The 20283-nt window shown below is 40.3% G+C and overlaps 1 protein-coding gene across 14 annotated transcripts in view; it reads right to left on the reverse strand.

Annotated features, from left to right (window-relative positions):
• Window positions 1-20283, reverse strand: part of pica (Phosphatidylinositol-binding clathrin assembly protein) — a 69239-nt gene that overhangs the window by 14613 nt on the left and 34343 nt on the right. For 2 of the 14 annotated variants that reach the window (XM_014197882.2, XM_014197884.2), the window contains exons 3-16: window positions 20007-20082; window positions 18416-18518; window positions 17999-18092; window positions 17683-17794; window positions 16403-16509; window positions 16260-16301; window positions 14785-14870; window positions 14016-14139; window positions 13327-13463; window positions 10005-10105; window positions 6534-6680; window positions 1130-1213; window positions 694-774; window positions 341-451 (exon numbers count right to left, since the gene is read on the reverse strand). In XM_014197882.2, the coding sequence (XP_014053357.1) occupies window positions 341-451; window positions 694-774; window positions 1130-1213; window positions 6534-6680; window positions 10005-10105; window positions 13327-13463; window positions 14016-14139; window positions 14785-14870; window positions 16260-16301; window positions 16403-16509; window positions 17683-17794; window positions 17999-18092; window positions 18416-18518; window positions 20007-20082 (1405 nt within the window). 14 annotated transcript variants of the gene reach the window in all.

The raw sequence follows: 20283 nt of genomic DNA on the forward strand, positions 1-20283 counted from the left end.
ATAGCAACAACAAAAATAAACATGAATGCTACTTTTGGAACATTTCAAAGCAAATAATTCATGACCATATCTCATGGGGGTACATTTTCTCAATCATTAATCAAGCACTCACTGCAAGTATTTGGAATTCCTTTCCAAAACATCCAAGCCCAGCGATGGCCCATGAGGTGAGATGCCCCCAGTCACGAGGTGAGGTGAGTTGGGCCCAGTGGGCAGCAGTGTGGATGTGATCTAATTTCTGATCCTAGATCTGTGCTGAAGGGTAACTTCTATGTGGAGCTTGTGCATGTGAAGAGAGGGATGGGGAATTGGGAGAGGTCGGGGAATGTATGATCCTTACCAGCAGAGGCAACATTGTTGGCGGAGGCTGAGTTATTGCCAAACACAGAGTCAAAGTTGACGTTAAGGCCTCTTGTGGTCTGGGGCTGCGTGGTGGAAGACACTGAGAATCCTGGTTAAGAGGAAGCAAGAGTGTTGAGGCTGATATTAGCTGAGGCATTAATCGAGATATCAAGATTTCTGATGCAAAAACGGAAGTCTTTATTTCGCTTGTTAACTTAAGTATGATGGTGCCGTCATCTTTGCGGACACCCTTCTTGTCCATTTAAATATATTCTGTACACCCAAGTTGTTGTTTTTTCGGGCCAGAGAGCAGACAGGGGGAAGTAGGAATGGCAAGCCCCAGGTACCTACCTCCAAATAGACCAGATACAGCAGAGGGCTCAGACTGGAAGAGAGGAGTGGTAGGATATGATGCTGGCCCACAGAAAGAGTCTGACAACCAGAGGCAAGCAGGAGGGGAGAAAGGCAAAGAGATGGGGTTTTAGAAACAAGATTAGAAATAACAAAAAACACAAATGAATAGTATAGCTCCAGAAAAGTAAGCAAGAAGATCAAGTCAAATAAAATATATCTAGCTCAGCAGTTTGAGAAAAAGGAAGAGAACAAAAAATTTTTTTTAAAAGCCACCTCAAACAAAACGCAAAATACTAAAATGTTAGCACTAAAAGGCAAACAGCACTCAGGGAAGCAGCTAGACTAAAGCAAACATGAACCCGGCGTAAGTTCAGGGTCCTATGCTTCCAGGGGTTTTCAGAAAACAGGTCAGTCAGGTTCCCGGTCATAGTACCTGAGATAAAGTGCTCTATCCGCACTGTGTGCTCATGATCAGATGCAATGGAAGAGCTCGAAACAATAAAGGGATTGTAATGATCTGGAAAATAAAAAATTCAAATAAAATTCAAATCAACAATGTGGATTATTTTTCTTAACACTTAAAAAAATGCAACAACAAAAAAAAGAGACAGAAGTTGTAAAGTGACATGCTATGAACACACATAGGTAAGGAAACATAGTAACGTTACATGCTATGAACACACAGGTAAAGGTAAGGAAACATAGTAACGTTACATGCTATGAACACACAGGTAAAGGTAAGGAAACATAGTAACGTTACATGCTATGAACACACAGGTAAAGGTAAGGAAACATAGTAACGTTACATGCTATGAACACACATAGGTAAGGAAACATAGTAACGTGACATGCTATGAACACACATAGGTAAGGAAACATAGTAACGTGACATGCTATGAACACACAGGTAAAGGTAAGGAAACATAGTAATGTGACATGCTATGAACACACATAGGTAAGGAAACATAGTAACGTTACATGCTATGAACACACATAGGTAAGGAAACATAGTAACGTTACATGCTATGAACACACAGGTAAAGGTAAGGAAACATAGTAACGTTACATGCTATGAACACACAGGTAAAGGTAAGGAAACATAGTAACGTTACATGCTATGAACACACAGGTAAAGGTAAGGAAACATAGTAACGTTACATGCTATGAACACACATAGGTAAGGAAACATAGTAACGTGACATGCTATGAACACACAGGTAAGGTAAGGAAACATAGTAACGTGACATGCTATGAACACACATAGGTAAGGAAACATAGTAACGTTACATGCTATGAACACACATAAGGTAAGGAAACATAGTAACGTTACATGCTATGAACACACAGGTAAAGGTAAGGAAACATAGTAACGTTACATGCTATGAACACACAGGTAAAGGTAAGGAAACATAGTAACGTTACATGCTATGAACACACATAGGTAAGGAAACATAGTAACGTGACATGCTATGAACACACAGGTAAAGGTAAGGAAACATAGTAACGTTATATGCTATGAACACACATAGGTAAGGAAACATAGTAACGTGACATGCTATGAACACACATAGGTAAGGAAACATAGTAACGTTACATGCTATGAACACACATAGGTAAGGAAACATAGTAACGTTACATGCTATGAACACACATAGGTAAGGAAACATAGTAACGTTATATGCTATGAACACACATAGGTAAGGAAACATAGTAACGTTACATGCTATGAACACACATAGGTAAGGAAACATAGTAACGTTACATGCTATGAACACACATAGGTAAAGTTAAGGAAACATAGTAACGTTACATGCTATGAACACACAGGTAAAGGTAAGGAAACATAGTAACGTGACATGCTATGAACACACATAGGTAAGGAAACATAGTAACGTTACATGCTATGAACACACATAGGTAAGGAAACATAGTAACGTTACATGCTATGAACACACATAGGTAAGGAAACATAGTAACGTTACATGCTATGAACACACATAGGTAAAGTTAAGGAAACATAGTAACGTTACATGCTATGAACACACAGGTAAAGGTAAGGAAACATAGTAACGTGACATGCTATGAACACACATAGGTAAGGAAACATAGTAACGTTACATGCTATGAACACACATAGGTAAGGAAACATAGTAACGTTACATGCTATGAACACACATAGGTAAGGAAACATAGTAACGTTACATGCTATGAACACACAGGTAAAGGTAAGGAAACATAGTAACGTTACATGCTATGAACACACAGGTAAAGGTAAGGAAACATAGTAACGTGACATGCTATGAACACACAGGTAAAGGTAAGGAAACATAGTAACGTTATATGCTATGAACACACATAGGTAAGGAAACATAGTAACGTGACATGCTATGAACACACATAGGTAAGGAAACATAGTAACGTTACATGCTATGAACACACATAGGTAAGGAAACATAGTAACGTTACATGCTATGAACACACATAGGTAAGGAAACATAGTAACGTTATATGCTATGAACACACATAGGTAAGGAAACATAGTAACGTTACATGCTATGAACACACATAGGTAAGGAAACATAGTAACGTTACATGCTATGAACACACAGGTAAAGGTAAGGAAACATAGTAACGTGACATGCTATGAACACACATAGGTAAGGAAACATAGTAACGTGACATGCTATGAACACACAGGTAAAGGTAAGGAAACATAGTAACGTTACATGCTATGAACACACAGGTAAAGGTAAGGAAACATAGTAACGTGACATGCTATGAACACACAGGTAAAGGTAAGGAAACATAGTAACGTTACATGCTATGAACACACAGGTAAAGGTAAGGAAACATAGTAACGTGACATGCTATGAACACACATAGGTAAGGAAACATAGTAACGTTACATGCTATGAACACACATAGGTAAGGAAACATAGTAACGTGACATGCTATGAACACACAGGTAAAGGTAAGGAAACATAGTAACGTTACATGCTATGAACACACATAGGTAAGGAAACATAGTAACGTTACATGCTATGAACACACAGGTAAAGGTAAGGAAACATAGTAACGTTACATGCTATGAACACACAGGTAAAGGTAAGGAAACATAGTAACGTTACATGCTATGAACACACATAGGTAAGGAAACATAGTAACGTTACATGCTATGAACACACATAGGTAAGGAAACATAGTAACGTTACATGCTATGAACACACATAGGTAAGGAAACATAGTAACGTTACATGCTATGAACACACATAGGTAAGGAAACATAGTAACGTGACATGCTATGAACACACATAGGTAAGGAAACATAGTAACGTTACATGCTATGAACACACATAGGTAAGGAAACATAGTAACGTTACATGCTATGAACACACAGGTAAAGGTAAGGAAACATAGTAACGTTACATGCTATGAACACACATAGGTAAGGAAACATAGTAACGTGACATGCTATGAACACACAGGTAAAGGTAAGGAAACATAGTAACGTGACATGCTATGAACACACAGGTAAAGGTAAGGAAACATAGTAACGTGACATGCTATGAACACACAGGTAAAGGTAAGGAAACATAGTAACGTGACATGCTATGAACACACAGGTAAAGGTAAGGAAACATAGTAACGTTACATGCTATGAACACACAGGTAAAGGTAAGGAAACATAGTAACGTTACATGCTATGAACACACAGGTAAAGGTAAGGAAACATAGTAACGTTACATGCTATGAACACACATAGGTAAGGAAACATAGTAACGTTACATGCTATGAACACACAGGTAAAGGTAAGGAAACATAGTAACGTTACATGCTATGAACACACATAGGTAAGGAAACATAGTAACGTTACATGCTATGAACACACATAGGTAAGGAAACATAGTAACGTTACATGCTATGAACACACAGGTAAAGGTAAGGAAACATAGTAACGTTACATGCTATGAACACACAGGTAAAGGTAAGGAAACATAGTAACGTTACATGCTATGAACACACATAGGTAAGGAAACATAGTAACGTGACATGCTATGAACACACAGGTAAAGGTAAGGAAACATAGTAACGTGACATGCTATGAACACACAGGTAAAGGTAAGGAAACATAGTAACGTTACATGCTATGAACACACATAGGTAAGGAAACATAGTAACGTTACATGCTATGAACACACAGGTAAAGGTAAGGAAACATAGTAACGTTACATGCTATGAACACACAGGTAAAGGTAAGGAAACATAGTAACGTTACATGCTATGAACACACATAGGTAAGGAAACATAGTAACGTTACATGCTATGAACACACATAGGTAAGGAAACATAGTAACGTTACATGCTATGAACACACATAGGTAAGGGAACGTTGCGAATGTAAATATTTTAAGGCCCATGCTATAAATAACCTAATCAGTCAGCGGCATGCCACGCCACACAGTCAAACCAAAACAAATACACAGTAACAGCAAGGTTTAGTTAATGGTGCTAGCAAGCTTTGACAAGGACCACACGGTTGAAAACGTAAAACCTTGTAGCTGTGGTTATTAATGGGAGATGCTATCACCTTTCCTTGTTTTTTTTAATACCAAGGATCTACAACGACCAAGATAAGCACCCGATTCCTGAAAAACCTTTAGTAGCATCAGTACATCTAAATACCACATCATATATCGTATGTAAACACAAATTGTACGCACCCACACAATGTGAACAGCCCCAGACATTCACTGTTGAATTCTATATTCCCCTTCAGAATACTGGAGTTCTGAAGCAAGCACTTTTGACTCTGCATCAACTCAAGGGGCCATCTGCAGTGCTACATCCATTGTTGGCCTTCATTCATATGTACCCACTGAGTCTTGAAGAATACACCTTAGAAATACCTCATGAGCTTAGTTCAACTGTCATACCGCATCAGAATCTAAAATATAAGCTTGTTTTATTTACTCCAATGTTTGTAAACAAAGTAAAGTCCTTGCATTCATAGCTCTGTCTATTAATTTGAGAGTGGTTTAATTTCTCCAGCCACATCCCTCAGCTTTTTACCAAAACAGGGGCGGGGATGAAGCTTTCGCGTTATTGTTTCATTGGCTGATTGCCGCTTTAGTATCACTTTTGAGATGTGTGCACACACACACACACCTACCTGTGTTGTAAAGGCTAGGAGAAAGACGCGTAATGGTGCAACGACCCTAGTGTCTGGTCTGGAGCATTAATTCACGAGTTCTGCTGGCGACTTCAAACTAGCAGTCTGCACTAGAAAGCCCCAAAAATTGACGGACGTATTGGGCTATAGAATTTGTTTATTATGATTAAGTTCTTTCCCCACAGTGAATTATTTTGAATTTCGCTACAAATGGAGATATTTATTTAAATAGTGATCCATTCTGATCACTACATTTGTTGTCACACAGGAACACGTGCCGAAACAGACCAATCACGGGCCGGCAGGCTATGAGGAGGCTCGCGCCCTCATGCCATAGACATTAAGGTTAACCCGCTCAGGCAGGATGAAAACGACTACATCGACCATGATCCTTTGCTAGTTACAGGCACTTTCACAATGATCTTAGCGATTTTTTTGGTGCCATTCAGTAATATGGTGCGCTTCAAATGTAAATAGTTTCCGGCTTCATGCACCGTCGGGAGTTTTCCATAGGAATACATGGCTGATGTCAGAGCTATCACCATCTAATGGTTTTTATGTGTATGGAATGGTGCATGAAGGCTGAATATGACAATGGGAGACATTTCTGACAACACCATAACAGACAAAGAAAACTTTACACAAAAAAAATGTAAATGTTGTTTACCACCAAACATTTCATGAGTGGGTGTCCTAGAACTAACACCATCGGAAGACACAACAGGCAGACGAACCGCATCAACAACAGGATGTGTAAGGAAAGGGTTAAAGTTTGTAATGGAGTCTTCGACAGCTTCTGTATAAGTGAAAGGATCTACACAGGCAAAGGGGACAGAACAGAAAGAGAGAGAACAGGGAGAAGTTAGAAGAGGACAGCGAGTCAAGTCAAAGGAAAGCATGCAGAAACACAACAGGGTGTGGCTGAACCCTATGCCCCAGACAGAATTCTTCATCAACTGTGATAGTATAACAAATACTCCAAGTATCATTGCAAGGAAACAAATATTCAAGTAGACTTGGAAACAAACAGCCTTATGTTGTCATCTACAGTCACAATAATCTTCGCCAAGCTATAACAAACAATATTTTACGTAAAGCAGGTTATTTCATCACATGAATCTAGTGGTTATACTAAAGGCCATACGGAATTTTAACATGACATTTAAGTCATTTAGCAGAAAAACAGCGACTTAATTAGTGAATTCATCTGAAGATAGCAAGGTGGAAAACCACATCTCAGTCATAATAAGTACATTTGTCCTCAATAAAATAGCTATCAGCAAAGGCAATGCTAGTAGAAAAGAAGAAGAAACGTGCACCAGTCGATAATGTTCACTTCTAGACATGACACAAACCAAGACAGCCTTAATCCATGTAACCTACACTTTACCGTCCTTATTGGAAATATTCATTTGGAACAAATGCAGCACATTTGCTTTAAAAATGTTTTTGAAAAGTATACTTTATACTTTATTGAAGTAAAACAAAAAGTTGTATACAATTATAAATAACAAGAATACAAAAACATATAATTCTAGCTTCAAGTTGATTAACTTGAAACTTTGCAGGACTGACAAAAAGTAACAGTGGAATCATACTGTGACTCCAATTCATTCAGTAACTACAAGAACCCGAACGGTGTATTTGTAAGTGAAAAGGAAAACACTGTTAAGTAGGTTTATCTAATAATTTCAACCTTATCATTATTTACTTTCCATTGACACATGACCCTGAATTCCAAAGCACACACAACATTACAAGGCACTCAAGATAAAGGTGCGTCTTAATTTGGCACCTGCATCACGAGGTTTAAATACAAATGCCATGAATGATGAACAACAGGTGTCATAGTAAATCAGAAAAGGTCAGTTACTAACTTTAATAATATGAATAAATAAGGTTACAGTCATGATACAGACCGTTATTTTAGAGTTGCTGACAGTTTGTCTGGCAAACTACTAAACTGATAAGATTTCAGGAGCTGTTTCGTTAGACTTCAGTGCAGCTTTTGACTTGCCTGGCTACAAAAACTCCTTGCTCCAGTCAAACGCTACGCCACACCCACGGATGTTAATTTCTTCTCCGCAATGAGTCTCGATCCGAGTACCTCCCATACGATTTCTAGAATAGAAATATGTTCTAGACCATCTGATTGGTCCTAGAAACTGATGGATTGAGCCAGAGCCAGCACACACGTGGGTAATGCAACGTTTTGAAAATGTGTCATTGGCTTTGATACTCTGATTGGTTAGAGATGATCCAATCGCTGATTACTTTGTCTTATACAACACCCCTCATTTTGACATCACCACAACCAACTTCAAAGATGGCAGTCTCAGACTGAGGTATGTATTTTTAAAAGAATGTAACTAGGAAGTTAGTTAAGAACAAATTCTTATTTACAATGAAGGCATACCCCGGCCAAACCCTAACGACGCTGGGCCAATTGTGCGCTGCCCTATGGGACTCCCAATCACAGACAGTTGTGATACAGCCTGGAATTGAACCAGGGTCTGTAGTGACACCTCTAGCACTGAGATGCAGTGGCTTAGACCGCTGTGCCACTCGGGAGCCCTAAAAGCAAATGATTCAGTGGAAGAATTCAGTTGAGTCATCAGGCAAGCTTTTGACATTATTGATCATAGTCTGCTGCTGAAAAAACCCTGTGTTATGTCTTTACATCCTCTGACATACCATGGATTGAGTGTTACCTATCCAACAGAACACAGACGATTCCATTAAAGAACACTCTAACATAAACCAGGTAGAGTTAGGCATACCTCAAGATCTTGGCCCCTTACTTTTTTCAATTTTTACTAATGACCTACCGTTAGCCTTGAGTAAAGACAGTGTGTCTATGTACACTGATGACTCAACACTACACATGTCAGGTCAGCTACCACAGGAAGTGATAACTGCAACACTTAAAGAGCTGCAGTCAGTTTTAGAATGGCATCCTAAATATATAAAAACTATTGTATTTGGGACAAATCATTCACTAAACCCTAAACTAAATCTTGTAATGAATAATGTGGAAATTGAGCAAGTTGAGGAGACTAAACTGATTGGTGTAACCCAGGATTGTAAACTGTCATGGTCAAAACATTTTGATGCAACGGTAGCTAATATGGGGGGAGGTCTGTCCATAATAAAGCAATGCTCCGCTTTCTTGACATGACAATGAACAAAGCAAGTCCTACAGGCTCTAGTTTTATCACACCTGGACTACTGCCCAGTCAGATGGTCAAGTGCCACAAATAAGGACTTAGGCAAATTACAGTTGGCCCAGAACAAAGCAGTACGACTGGCCCTTAAATGAAAACAGTGAGCTAATATCAATAACATGCATGTCAATCTCTCCTGGCTCAAAGTAGAGAGATTGATAGCATCACTACATGTCTTTGTGAGAGGTATTGACATGTTGAAATCACCGAACTGTCTGTTCAAACTAACATCCATCCATACCCCACAAGACATGCCACCAGGGGTCTCTTCACAGTCCACAACAGACTCTGGGAAACGCACATTAATACAGAGCCATGATTACATGGAATTCTCTTCCATATCAAGTAACTCAAGCGAGCAGTAAAATCAGATTTAAAAAAACGATAAAACACCTCACGGTACAACGCAGACTGAAGACACACGCGTATACTCAGACACACACTAATATTTTAATGCTGTACATTTTATGTTGATGTTTTTTTTATATATAGTAATTATGTCTTGCATGATGTATTGTTTTATTTATAATGTAGGCTGTTGTTTTGTTATCATGGAATTGTTATATTCCTTTTTGAATCCCAGGAAGTGTAGCAGCTAATGGGGATCCTAATGAATACATAACTGTGATTTGATTGTTGATCAACTTTACCTGATTTTATTAGTGGTCTCAACATCCAATTTCAAATTCACCAATAGCTTTCAGGAGTTAGGTCAAATACACCAGGTACTGTATATCCACCACCAGCAAGCTTAAAGAGTTAATAAGCTGTTTGAGAATGCTAAGGGTTGTATCCACTATGACCTGTGGAGAGGCCCATCACAGTTTACCCAGAGGAATCTGAATGAAAAAGAGTGTGTGTGAGAGAATCAGGCATGTAAAACAGGCAACCCGCGGTGTGACGGGAGCTCTCACCTCCCCATGTGTTGGCTGTTGGTAGGCCAGTGGAGAGTAGCAGTGCCTGCTGCTGAAATGCAGGCTGCAAGTCCAGAAGGTCACTCGCCGCCTTGGAAGTGCTTGAGGTGGGAGGAGGAAGGGAAGTTAAAGTCTCCCAAATGCAAAACCCCAACTCTCCCATAGCCTACTCAAAAGGTTTTCATAACGCTCCAGGTAGAAGTTTCACCTAGCAAAGGGTAGGGGGGGAACATTCTACCTACTCCTTACTCCCACCCTTCACCTACAAAAAATAAAATAAGTCAGAAACATTTCACGCACACTGAAGACAAACTTGGCAGGCTTGATTAAGCAGCCAAGAGGGAGAAACAGTGGAGTCTCTGAAAGTCACATGCAATCAATACCCTCTGTAAGCAGCTACCCCTGAGCTGCATGCTTTCAAACAGGGGAATGCACCCTTGCCATCCACCTTTAAATTGGCGCTACGAGTTATTCATTATTCTTCTTATTTTGTAATGCTCACATTTACGTACAAGATTATTTTTAGAAGGACATTGAATGGACAAAAATCCATACCCCGATAAATGTCCTGAATTAATACGATATTGATAAATAGAAAGTTTAGAACATTAATGTGCACCAGTTTTTGATTTATTATTATCCCATTAACAATCACCCATATTAGCAAACTTATTTCATTTCAAACTTCACATCTCTATTTTAGGCTACTTATCATAATGAAGGATATCAGCAAAATGCCTGCGATGTGATCGGTACGGTCGGTGTCTATTGATCATCCCAGCTCGAGTACACTGACATGTGTGCAGCTGGGGCACTACAGAATAGTTCCACTAGCATCAAATTCATTAGGTGCGCAAAGGCATAGGGAAGAGTGGGTAAGAATTAGAGGTCGACCGATTATGATTTTTCAACGCCGATACCGATTATTGGAGGACCCCAAAAAAAAAAGCCGCTACCGATTAATAGGCCGATTTTTTATTTTTATTTGTAATAATGATAATTACAGCAATACTGAATGAACACTTATTTTAACTTAATATAATACATCAATAAAATCAATTTAGCCTCAAATAAATAATGAAACATGTTCAATTTGGTTTAAATAATGCAAAAACAAAGTGTTGGAGAAGAAAGTAAAAGTGCAATATGTGCCATGTAAGAAAGCTAACGTTTAAGTTCCTTGCTCAGAACATGAGAACATATGAAAGCTGATGGTTCCTTTTAACATGAGTCTTCAATATTCCCAGGTAAGAACTTTTAGGTTGTAGTTATTATAGGAATTATAGGATATTTCACTCTATACGATTTGTATTTCATATACATTTGACTATTGGATGTTCTTATAGGCACTTTAGTATTGCCAGTGTAACAGTATAGCTTCCGTCCCTCTCCTCGCTCCTAACTGGGCTCGAACCAGGAACACATCGACAACAGCCACCCTCGAAGCAGCGTTACCCATGCAGAGCAAGGGGAACAACTACTCCAAGTCTCAGAGCGAGTGACGTTTGAAATGCTATTAGCGCGCACCCGCTAACTAGCTAGCCATTTCACATCGGTTACACCAGCCTAATCTTGGGAGTTGATAGGCTTGAAGTCATAAACAGCGCAATGTTTGAAGCACAGCGAAGAGCTGCTGGCAAAACGCACGAAAGTGCTGTTTGAATGAATGCTTACGAGCCTGCTGGTGCCTACCACCGCTCAGTCAGACTGCTCTATCAAATCATAGACTTAATTATAATACAATAACACACAGAAATACGAGCCTTAGGTCATTAATATGGTCGAATCCGGAAACTATCATCTAGAGAAAAAAATGTTTTTCCTTTCAGTGAAATACGGAACCGTCCCGTATTTTATCTAACGGGTGGCATCCCTAAGTCTAAATATTCCTGTTACATTGCACAACCTTCAATGTTATGTCATAATTACGTAAAATTCTGGAAAATTAGTTCGCAACGAGCCAGGCGGCCCAAACTGTTGCATATACCCTGACTCTGCGTGCAATGAATGCAAGAGAAGTGACAATTTCACCTGGTTAATATTGCCTGCTAACCTGGATTTCTTTTAGCTAAATATGCAGGTTAAAAAATATATACTTCTGTGTACTGATTTTAAGAAAGGCATTGATGTTTATGGTTAGGTACAGTCATGCAACGATTGTGCTTTTTTCGCAAATGCGCTTTTGTTAAATCATCTCTCGTTTGGGGAAGTCGGCTGTCTTTGTTAGGAAGAAATAGTCTTCACAGTTCGCAATGAGCCAGGCGGCCCAAACTGCTGCATATACCCTGACTCTGTTGCAAGATACCCTGACTCTGTTGCAAGTGACACATTTTCCATAGTTAAAAGAAATTCATGTTAGCAGGCAATATTAACTAAATATGCAGGTTTAAAAATATATACTTGTGTATTGATTTTAAGAAAGGCATTGATGTTTATGGTTAGGTACACGTTGGAGCAACGTGTACCTAAGCCATTATATGTAACGCAGGACAGGCTAGATAAACTAGTTATATCATCAACCATGTGTAGTTAACTAGTGATTATGATTGATTGTTTTTTTATAAGTTAAGTTTACCTTGGCTTCTTACTGCATTCGCGTAACAGGCAGGCTCCTCGTGGAGTGCAATGTAAAGCAGGTGGTTAGAGCGTTGTACTAGTTAACCGTAAGGTTGCAAGATTGAATCCCCGAGCTGACAAGGTAAAAATCTGTCGTTCTGCCCCTGAACAAGGCAGTTAACCCACCGTTCCTAGGCCGTCATTGAAAATAAGAATGTGTTCTTAACTGACTTGCCTAGTTAAATAAAGGTGTAAAATATATATTTTTTTTTATATCGTATTTTATATATATATATATATATATATATATATAATAATAAAATAAAAAAATCGGCGTCCAAAAATAGCGATTTCCTATTGTTATGAAACTTGAAATCGGCCTTAGTAAGAATAGATGGGCAGGCCGATTAATAACAATGGAGTCTTTGGCTCTATGGATACATGGCATTGACTGTCTAGTCTGGCTTCAACAACCAACCACTACGCTATTATTAATACTCCCTCAAACATCTGAAACAACTGGATGGGTAAGCAAATGTAAACATAGGCTGCATCCCAAATGGCACCCTATTCCCCATTTAGTGCACTACTTTTCACCAAGGTTCATATGGCTCTGGTCCAAGGTAGTGCACTATATAGGGCACAACCATAAACTCAACAAGGAGCTATGATCAGTGCCTGGGCACTATACATGTAAGCTAGCATTTTGGTGAAGTCAGTGGGGGAGTGATAAGGGTAAGGACTAGGAGATAATGGGTGCTCTAACTCGTTTGTGGAGCTGGGTGTGGAGAAAAGGTCGATGGCCGGTGCTGTGTTGATGGTCCGTCCGTCAGTGGACACAGGAGAGGCATCCGTGGTGGCATAGGAAGAATGACCGTTCTGGAGTTCCTTCAGACGCTGCTCCTAGGTGGAACGGGCAAAAGTCAACAAAAACAAGCACCCGGGCCTACCTACAGTACACTGGCCAGCTAACATTTTCTTAGAGCATGTATTTTGACTTAATTTTTAACCAAGGTGGTGGGGACTCCGTGGCCTGATGACCTCAGGAGAGCAACTTATTAGCTAAAAAAAGATCCCTTCTTTGGATGACCTCGGGCTTGATGCTTGGTTGGTTACCACAGCATTAATTTAGATTAAAACGAGACCAAAAACCTCATTGAAGACTTGATCGCTGTAGTGTGAATACCGCGCAATAAAATGTTAGACCAAGTTAACGGCAGCTTATCCACTCCAAAACAAAATAAAGAAACTCCCTCGACATTGCCTTTCCCCCCCAAAGGCAGAAAATCGTTTAATTTTTGTTCATTATCAGTGAATGTTCTACAGATGCTGCTGACCAGTCAGCACAGATTAAACCCAGTAGGGCAATAAGCCGAGAGGATAGTTGAAGGGGGAGAGCGAGAGAGACCAGACAGTCAGAGATAGAGAGAGGAGCACACTGGAAGGAAAATGTACCTTCAGCGCTTTTAGGCGAGCCTGCTCTTCCTCCAGAGCTGCCTGCTTTTCCCTCTCGTCCACTTTGGTGAAAGATATGCCCGTGTTGGCCAGAGAAGAGACAGCGTTGGAGAGAGTGCTAGCCCTGGATGGACAGAGACATAGGAAGAGAGAGAGAGACAGGGGTCAGATAGTGGGGGGCTATGGTAAACTGTTTACTGACCATTGTCAAAAGTGCTGTGTTGTTCTACAAGCTCAGTGAAAGAAAGTGGCACATATTTTTACAACTGCACTTTGATAGATACGGGCTACAATAGTAGTGGGAGGTTGGAATAAAATAGAAAGGATTCTGCTTGACAGGGATAGTTTATAACGCCTTTCCCACTAAACAGAAAACCTGAATGAGCACTGATGGTCAGTGCATATTAGTATAGTACATTGAAAGACACAAAAAGGAAACTAAATCAAATGCGCCTGGCATTAGCCACAGACAAGTAGGTCTTTATTAAGAATATAGGACTTTCATAAATTGAGGGTAAAAACACTGCAACTGTGGCTCCCGGAGCATTCGTCAATATTTTCTCGGAAACAACTGGCAAAACACACAGAAAGGAAAAGCATACTTTGGACCGCAGTACAAAAGCATATTGTTGAGATTGCTGCCCACCAACAAACACTTCAGCTCCAGCTCACACCCACTTGCTAAATTTGGTACCTGAGCAAAACAGGCTTTGTCTGACTGGACTGTATTGAATAGGCAGTGAGTAAATGGAAGGGAAAATAACAGTACCTGCTGGCTGCGGTGGAATCTTTCACCTTCTTCCCTTCTAAAGAAGCCAAATGCTGCTCTAAGGCATCCAAGAGGCTACTGGGAGCCTATTAAAATGGAAACAAATAGTGAGTTCAAAGGTTGGGGGGAAAAATGCAATCACAAAGGTGTAACAGCAGACGGAAACACAAACAGTAAGCATGCCTAGTTATTTCACAATGCACACAAAGAAAACAAACTACCCTTACAAACACTTAAAAAGAGTGGGATACAGATACTTACACAAACTGTAATCTGAAGATGGAACGTTAAGGAAAAATACAGAATATAAAGGTGGCAATTATCAGTGATGATAAAGATCAGCGATGATAAAGATCAGTGATGATAAAGATCAGTGATGATAAAGATCAGCGATGATAAAGATCAGCGATGATAAAGATCAGCGATGATAAAGATCAGCGATGATAAAGATCAGCGATGATAAAGATCAGCGATGATAAAGATCAGCGATGATAAAGATCAGCGATGATAAAGATCAGCGATGATAAAGATCAGCGATGATAAAGATCAGCGATGATAAAGATCAGCGATGATAAAGTTCAGCGATGATAAAGTTTCGGGAGAAAGGTACTAGCTAAAGGCATTATTTCAAATCCAAAACAGTCCTAATAAAATACAAAATCACAAAATGAATGCCCTTGCAAAATACTGTTTGTCTTGCTAAAGCACCATCTGACCATGGTGATAAGAAAAGTAAAAACATAATACCATTTTATTCTAAGACTGGATACGCAAGCGAGAGATGTAGCTAACCCCATACAACATGTGGCCCTTCTTGAAAGGTGACATGGAACAGTATAATAGCATACAGTGTTAATAATTTGCCATTTTCATTTACATTTTGCCACATGTAAATTTTCAATGTATACAAAGTGGAAGTATATTTTTCCTTTTATTCCTTTCATCTCGGGTCTAGCCTACTCGGTATATGCCTTGACAAAGGTCGATGTTAACACCTTTATGTGCTGTATGCCGTGCAAGGTCAGGTGAGAGGGAGTCCCTGTTCGAATGCAAATAAAGTGTACCCTTCCTTCCTCGATCACAGATCTAGAAGTGATTGGAAAGATGAGGGCAAGGTTATCAACCTACTGCTTTCATCAATCCAACCACATCAGATCTGTGATTTGATTACTTGAAGGAAAGAAGCATTTTGAAAATATTTGGGCAGGGCCTGAGTCTGGCGTTTCCTTTAGTAGGGGGCCACATGCAGTGTGCGCCCAAGAAAGCAATGTATGATAGCTAAGGCTGTGCAGAGGTAACCATTTGGAAGGTCTGAAACTGCAGGAGGTGGCAGGGTGGTGAGAGAGGCCGGCAGCCAGCACACTGAGGAGCGTTGAAATAAAGTCAAGCTGAGGGGTTCAGCAGGGCTCCATCTGAGACCCGCTGTACTTTCGGGCCACAGAGATACGAAAGCGATAGATAGCATCAGGTCTTACCTGGGAGAGGTCTGGGATGTCCCCTCGATCAATCCCTACTTGCTGCAAGGAAGGAGGGAGGAGGGTCAAGATAACATGGAGGTAAAAGTGAATGGATGAGTAAAAAATTTGATCACACAGAAGTTAGCAAGGTTGGATCTTACCGCCGCTACTTTAAGGAATTCAGAGATTCTTGTCATTCTAGTGAGGAATTTCTTGTAGATGTCAAGGCCCTCTTTGCATTGAGTTTTCTTCATGTCAAAGTACTTCTCTGTGACGTGAAAAGAGTAACATGATGATGAAGCACTGGAACTTAAATGTCATCAAATAAGGATAAACTATCAAACTATATCAAATTAATCAAACTGCTTTTGCAAATTAATGGGGGAGGTGTTGAATATTCCATAGTATAATTCTAATATTACACTTTTCTCCAATCAGAAAATCGTCCCTTAAAATGTAGATGTCTGCAGGAAGTATACAAACTCTCCAGAGGGGTCCATGAATCCTAAACATGTCTCACTTGCTGGTAAACGTTCCACTGATGTTTGCTCATATCCAATTTGCTCCTCCACCCCCCACAGGCCTGCTCAGTCCCCCAAAAGGAACAAGGCTCTCACCTGAGTGAGAGAGGCATCCATCCTCATAGCAGAGAATACAGCCTTGACATGTATGTAATGACCAGCAATTTATCATAGTCTAGGAACCAAGTGCAATTCTCTAACTCCAGTCTAATGTCCAACTTTGTGGAGAAATAGAATGTTAGTGTTCTGGAATTTCTATTTCCAACATTATTGACATTATATTCATTTCCAACTTGTGCACTGAACTACATGTGCACTGAACTACATGTGCACTGAACCACACGCGCACTGAACCACACGCGCACTGAACCACACGCGCACTGAACCACACGCGCACTGAACCACACGCGCACTGAACTACACGCGCACTGAACTACATGCGCAAACAGATATGCAGAGTAGTCGAATAGACTGTGTGCAAGACCAGTCTCTCCACTAGCATTGGGCGCAATTTCATTTTAACATAGTCCCTTCAGGAAACTCATTTAGAATTAATTGGAAACTAGATTTCTTCCCCAAAGTGTTTCAGACATCGAATAGAATGTCTGAATTTCAAAAGGCAATTCAACCAACCTACAGACCTTATGTCACCTTGCAAACCCAGTTCACTAAAACAAAGCAGAGCAGTAGTAGAACACGGTCGTTTATTGGCCCTCGTTAAGTCAACCTGATAGCATGGAGCAGGCTGATAGTGAGTTGTGTAAAAAAATTTGAGGCCAGAGATACAGTATCAACCCAGAACGACAGGGTGCAAAGGTGTCTCTGCATCAGCGCTGCTCCATGGTTACGATGATATGGCAATAATGACTTGGGTTTGGCAGGCCAGTGCCTCTTGAGAGCCAGAAGGCAGAAGTACTTACCCAACAGGTTAATAATGCCTTCGTTGTAGGCCGCAAACAGTCGAATGGCATCTTTGAACAGAAGCATGAAGGCCGCGTTTATCACTCCGTTGGTGAGCTCATTGGCGTTGACCTGGAGATGGAGGGGGGATCCAAAGCAGACCAATTGAATTGACAGATGACCCATCAAGCATTCTCATTGGTCTGACTCAGAGGTAACTCCCAACCACACGACAGAGCTACTCATTCGCCGACAGTTTTTTTGCAATACTGTTACATTCGAGAGCTGGAGCGTTTATTCAGGCCATAGCAGTACAACAAGTTACAAGGAACTTACATTGAAATCAAGTAGTGCATCCATCTGGTTTTGGATAATGGGTAGGGTCTTCAGTAACTTCTCTGTGTTCATGGTTCTCATAACGCCATCCGCCCTTGGGGAAAGATAATATTCCAATCATTAGGGGCCCAATACTATTGATGTTGGACTGTCATCAATGTCATGAAGCATGCAACCTAAAATAATGAATTTGAATTAGGCTTAGTGAACGACACTACACGTACTCAGATGCCCAATCCCAAATCAACCCCTACACCATATGTACTTCATGCAAGAGTAAGCAATATACCCCAAAATATATCCAAAACACACTTCCAAGGAGTCGACTGTACATTGTGTATACAATATAGGAGAGACTAGGTACATCTGAGGCAGATGCTATAAGAAAACATTTGAACAGAGAATTAAAGTCCTTACCCTCGTTTTACTTTGGTGAAGTCAAAAGCGACCTGTCGATACGATACAGCCTTCTCGTTCAAGTAGCGACTATACCTCCTTATGAACGTCGACATGTCATAGCCTGAAAAAGACAATAGGGGAATAAATGTTTTAGCATCAGGTGCATCTTGATGGTGATACACATCTCACTGTAGAACTGCCACATAATCACCTTTTCAAACAACTAGCCTCTTAACTGTTTATTTGGGGAACTAAGTGATACAATAAGCAGAGGCAAATTCTTCCAATTGATTTTGGAAATGAAGACGACTTCAGAGTTCATTGGTGGATATACGGGTAACTGACAAAATAAAATAAAAACTAACAAAGTGCCTTAATAGGACATTGGGCCACCACGAGCCGCCAGAACAGCTTCAATGCACCTTGGTATAGTTCCTACAAGTGTCGAACTCTACTGGAGGGATGCAACACCATTCTCCACGAGAAATTCCATCCTTTGGTGTTTTGTTGGTGGAAAACGCTGTCTCATGCGCCACTCCAGAATCTCCCATCAATGTTCATTTGGGTTGAGATCTGGTGACTGAGACGGCCATGTCATATGGTTTACATCGTTTTCATGCTCAAACCATTCAGTGACCACTCGTACCCTGTGGATGGGGGCATTGTCATCCTGTGGGGGCACAGCTATTGTAGCAAAAAAGAATGGGCAACTGCATGTTTTTATGTCTGTCCCATATTTTCTTCTAAAGTAAAGGCCAAACAGGCTGTCTTTGACAGCTCACCATCTTGTAGATTTGTCATGAGTGCTATACTCCCCAACCAAGTCACCATCCTTAAACAAACTGTCAGCTCCCAATTACCTTCATTTATCAGTAACACAATCTGACAAAAGGAATGTGGGTTATTATGATTAGGGACACTTACTCTACCATATTACTCCCACTGGTCTGGGCTGCCAGGCATCTTGTTAACCTTTATTTAACTAGGCAAGTCAGTTAAGAACAAATTCTTATTTACAATGTCGGCCTACTGGGGAACAGTGGGTTATCTGCCTTGTTCAGGGACAGAATGACAGATTTTTACCTTGTCAGCTCGGGGATTCGATCCAGCAACCTGTCGGTTATTGGTCCAATGCTCTAACCACTAGGGTACCTGCCGCCCCATGGGACATATTTACCTTGAGTAATTACATTCTGCTGTGCTTGATGTGAGCGGAGAGTCTGCCATGATGCCTTAACCATTCCATTGGGAATAGAGCGGAGGGGAAAAGGGCAGGACCGTCTAAAAGAACATTTCTCCACTCCTCTCAGTCTTGCTAGTCTCAATATTGCCGGTTGTCATGCGCACACACACGTTTAGTAGGCAAAAGTTACGGAATGTTGCAGTTCTAGAATAGAGCTGACGTGATTCCTTATTCTATTTAAAATGCATTTTCTAGAAGAAGCATGCCTATCTGAATGTTCAGTGACATTGTTCCCTGCTGAACGCAGCCCTGTTGATTGACCTGAGAGAATAGACCTTAAGATACTGTATGAGCTCAAATGCTCCAGTGAAGACGATACCGAACCTGTGATAAAAGGCAGAATGCTGCAGAGCTGACTTCACTCACCTTGTAGGCCACTTTTGTCCAAAAAGTTACTGAGGTTAAAAAGCGTATTCCTTGAAGCCAGGTACTGTATAAATCTCTGCAACACAGAAACATGTGTAAACTTTCTGCAATACAAAAAAAAAATCCTAGATTGCCAATAATTGCATTCACCAACAGCAATTGAAAATGCATAGCAATGTTACATACAGTTGAAGTCGGAAGTTTTACATACACCTTAGCCAAAAACATTTAAACTCAGTTTCACAATTCCTGACCTTTAATCCTAGTAAAAATTCCC

The sequence above is a fragment of the Salmo salar genome, chromosome ssa04, assembly GCF_905237065.1.
Source record: "Salmo salar chromosome ssa04, Ssal_v3.1, whole genome shotgun sequence".
Taxonomy (NCBI): Eukaryota; Metazoa; Chordata; class Actinopteri; order Salmoniformes; family Salmonidae; genus Salmo; species Salmo salar.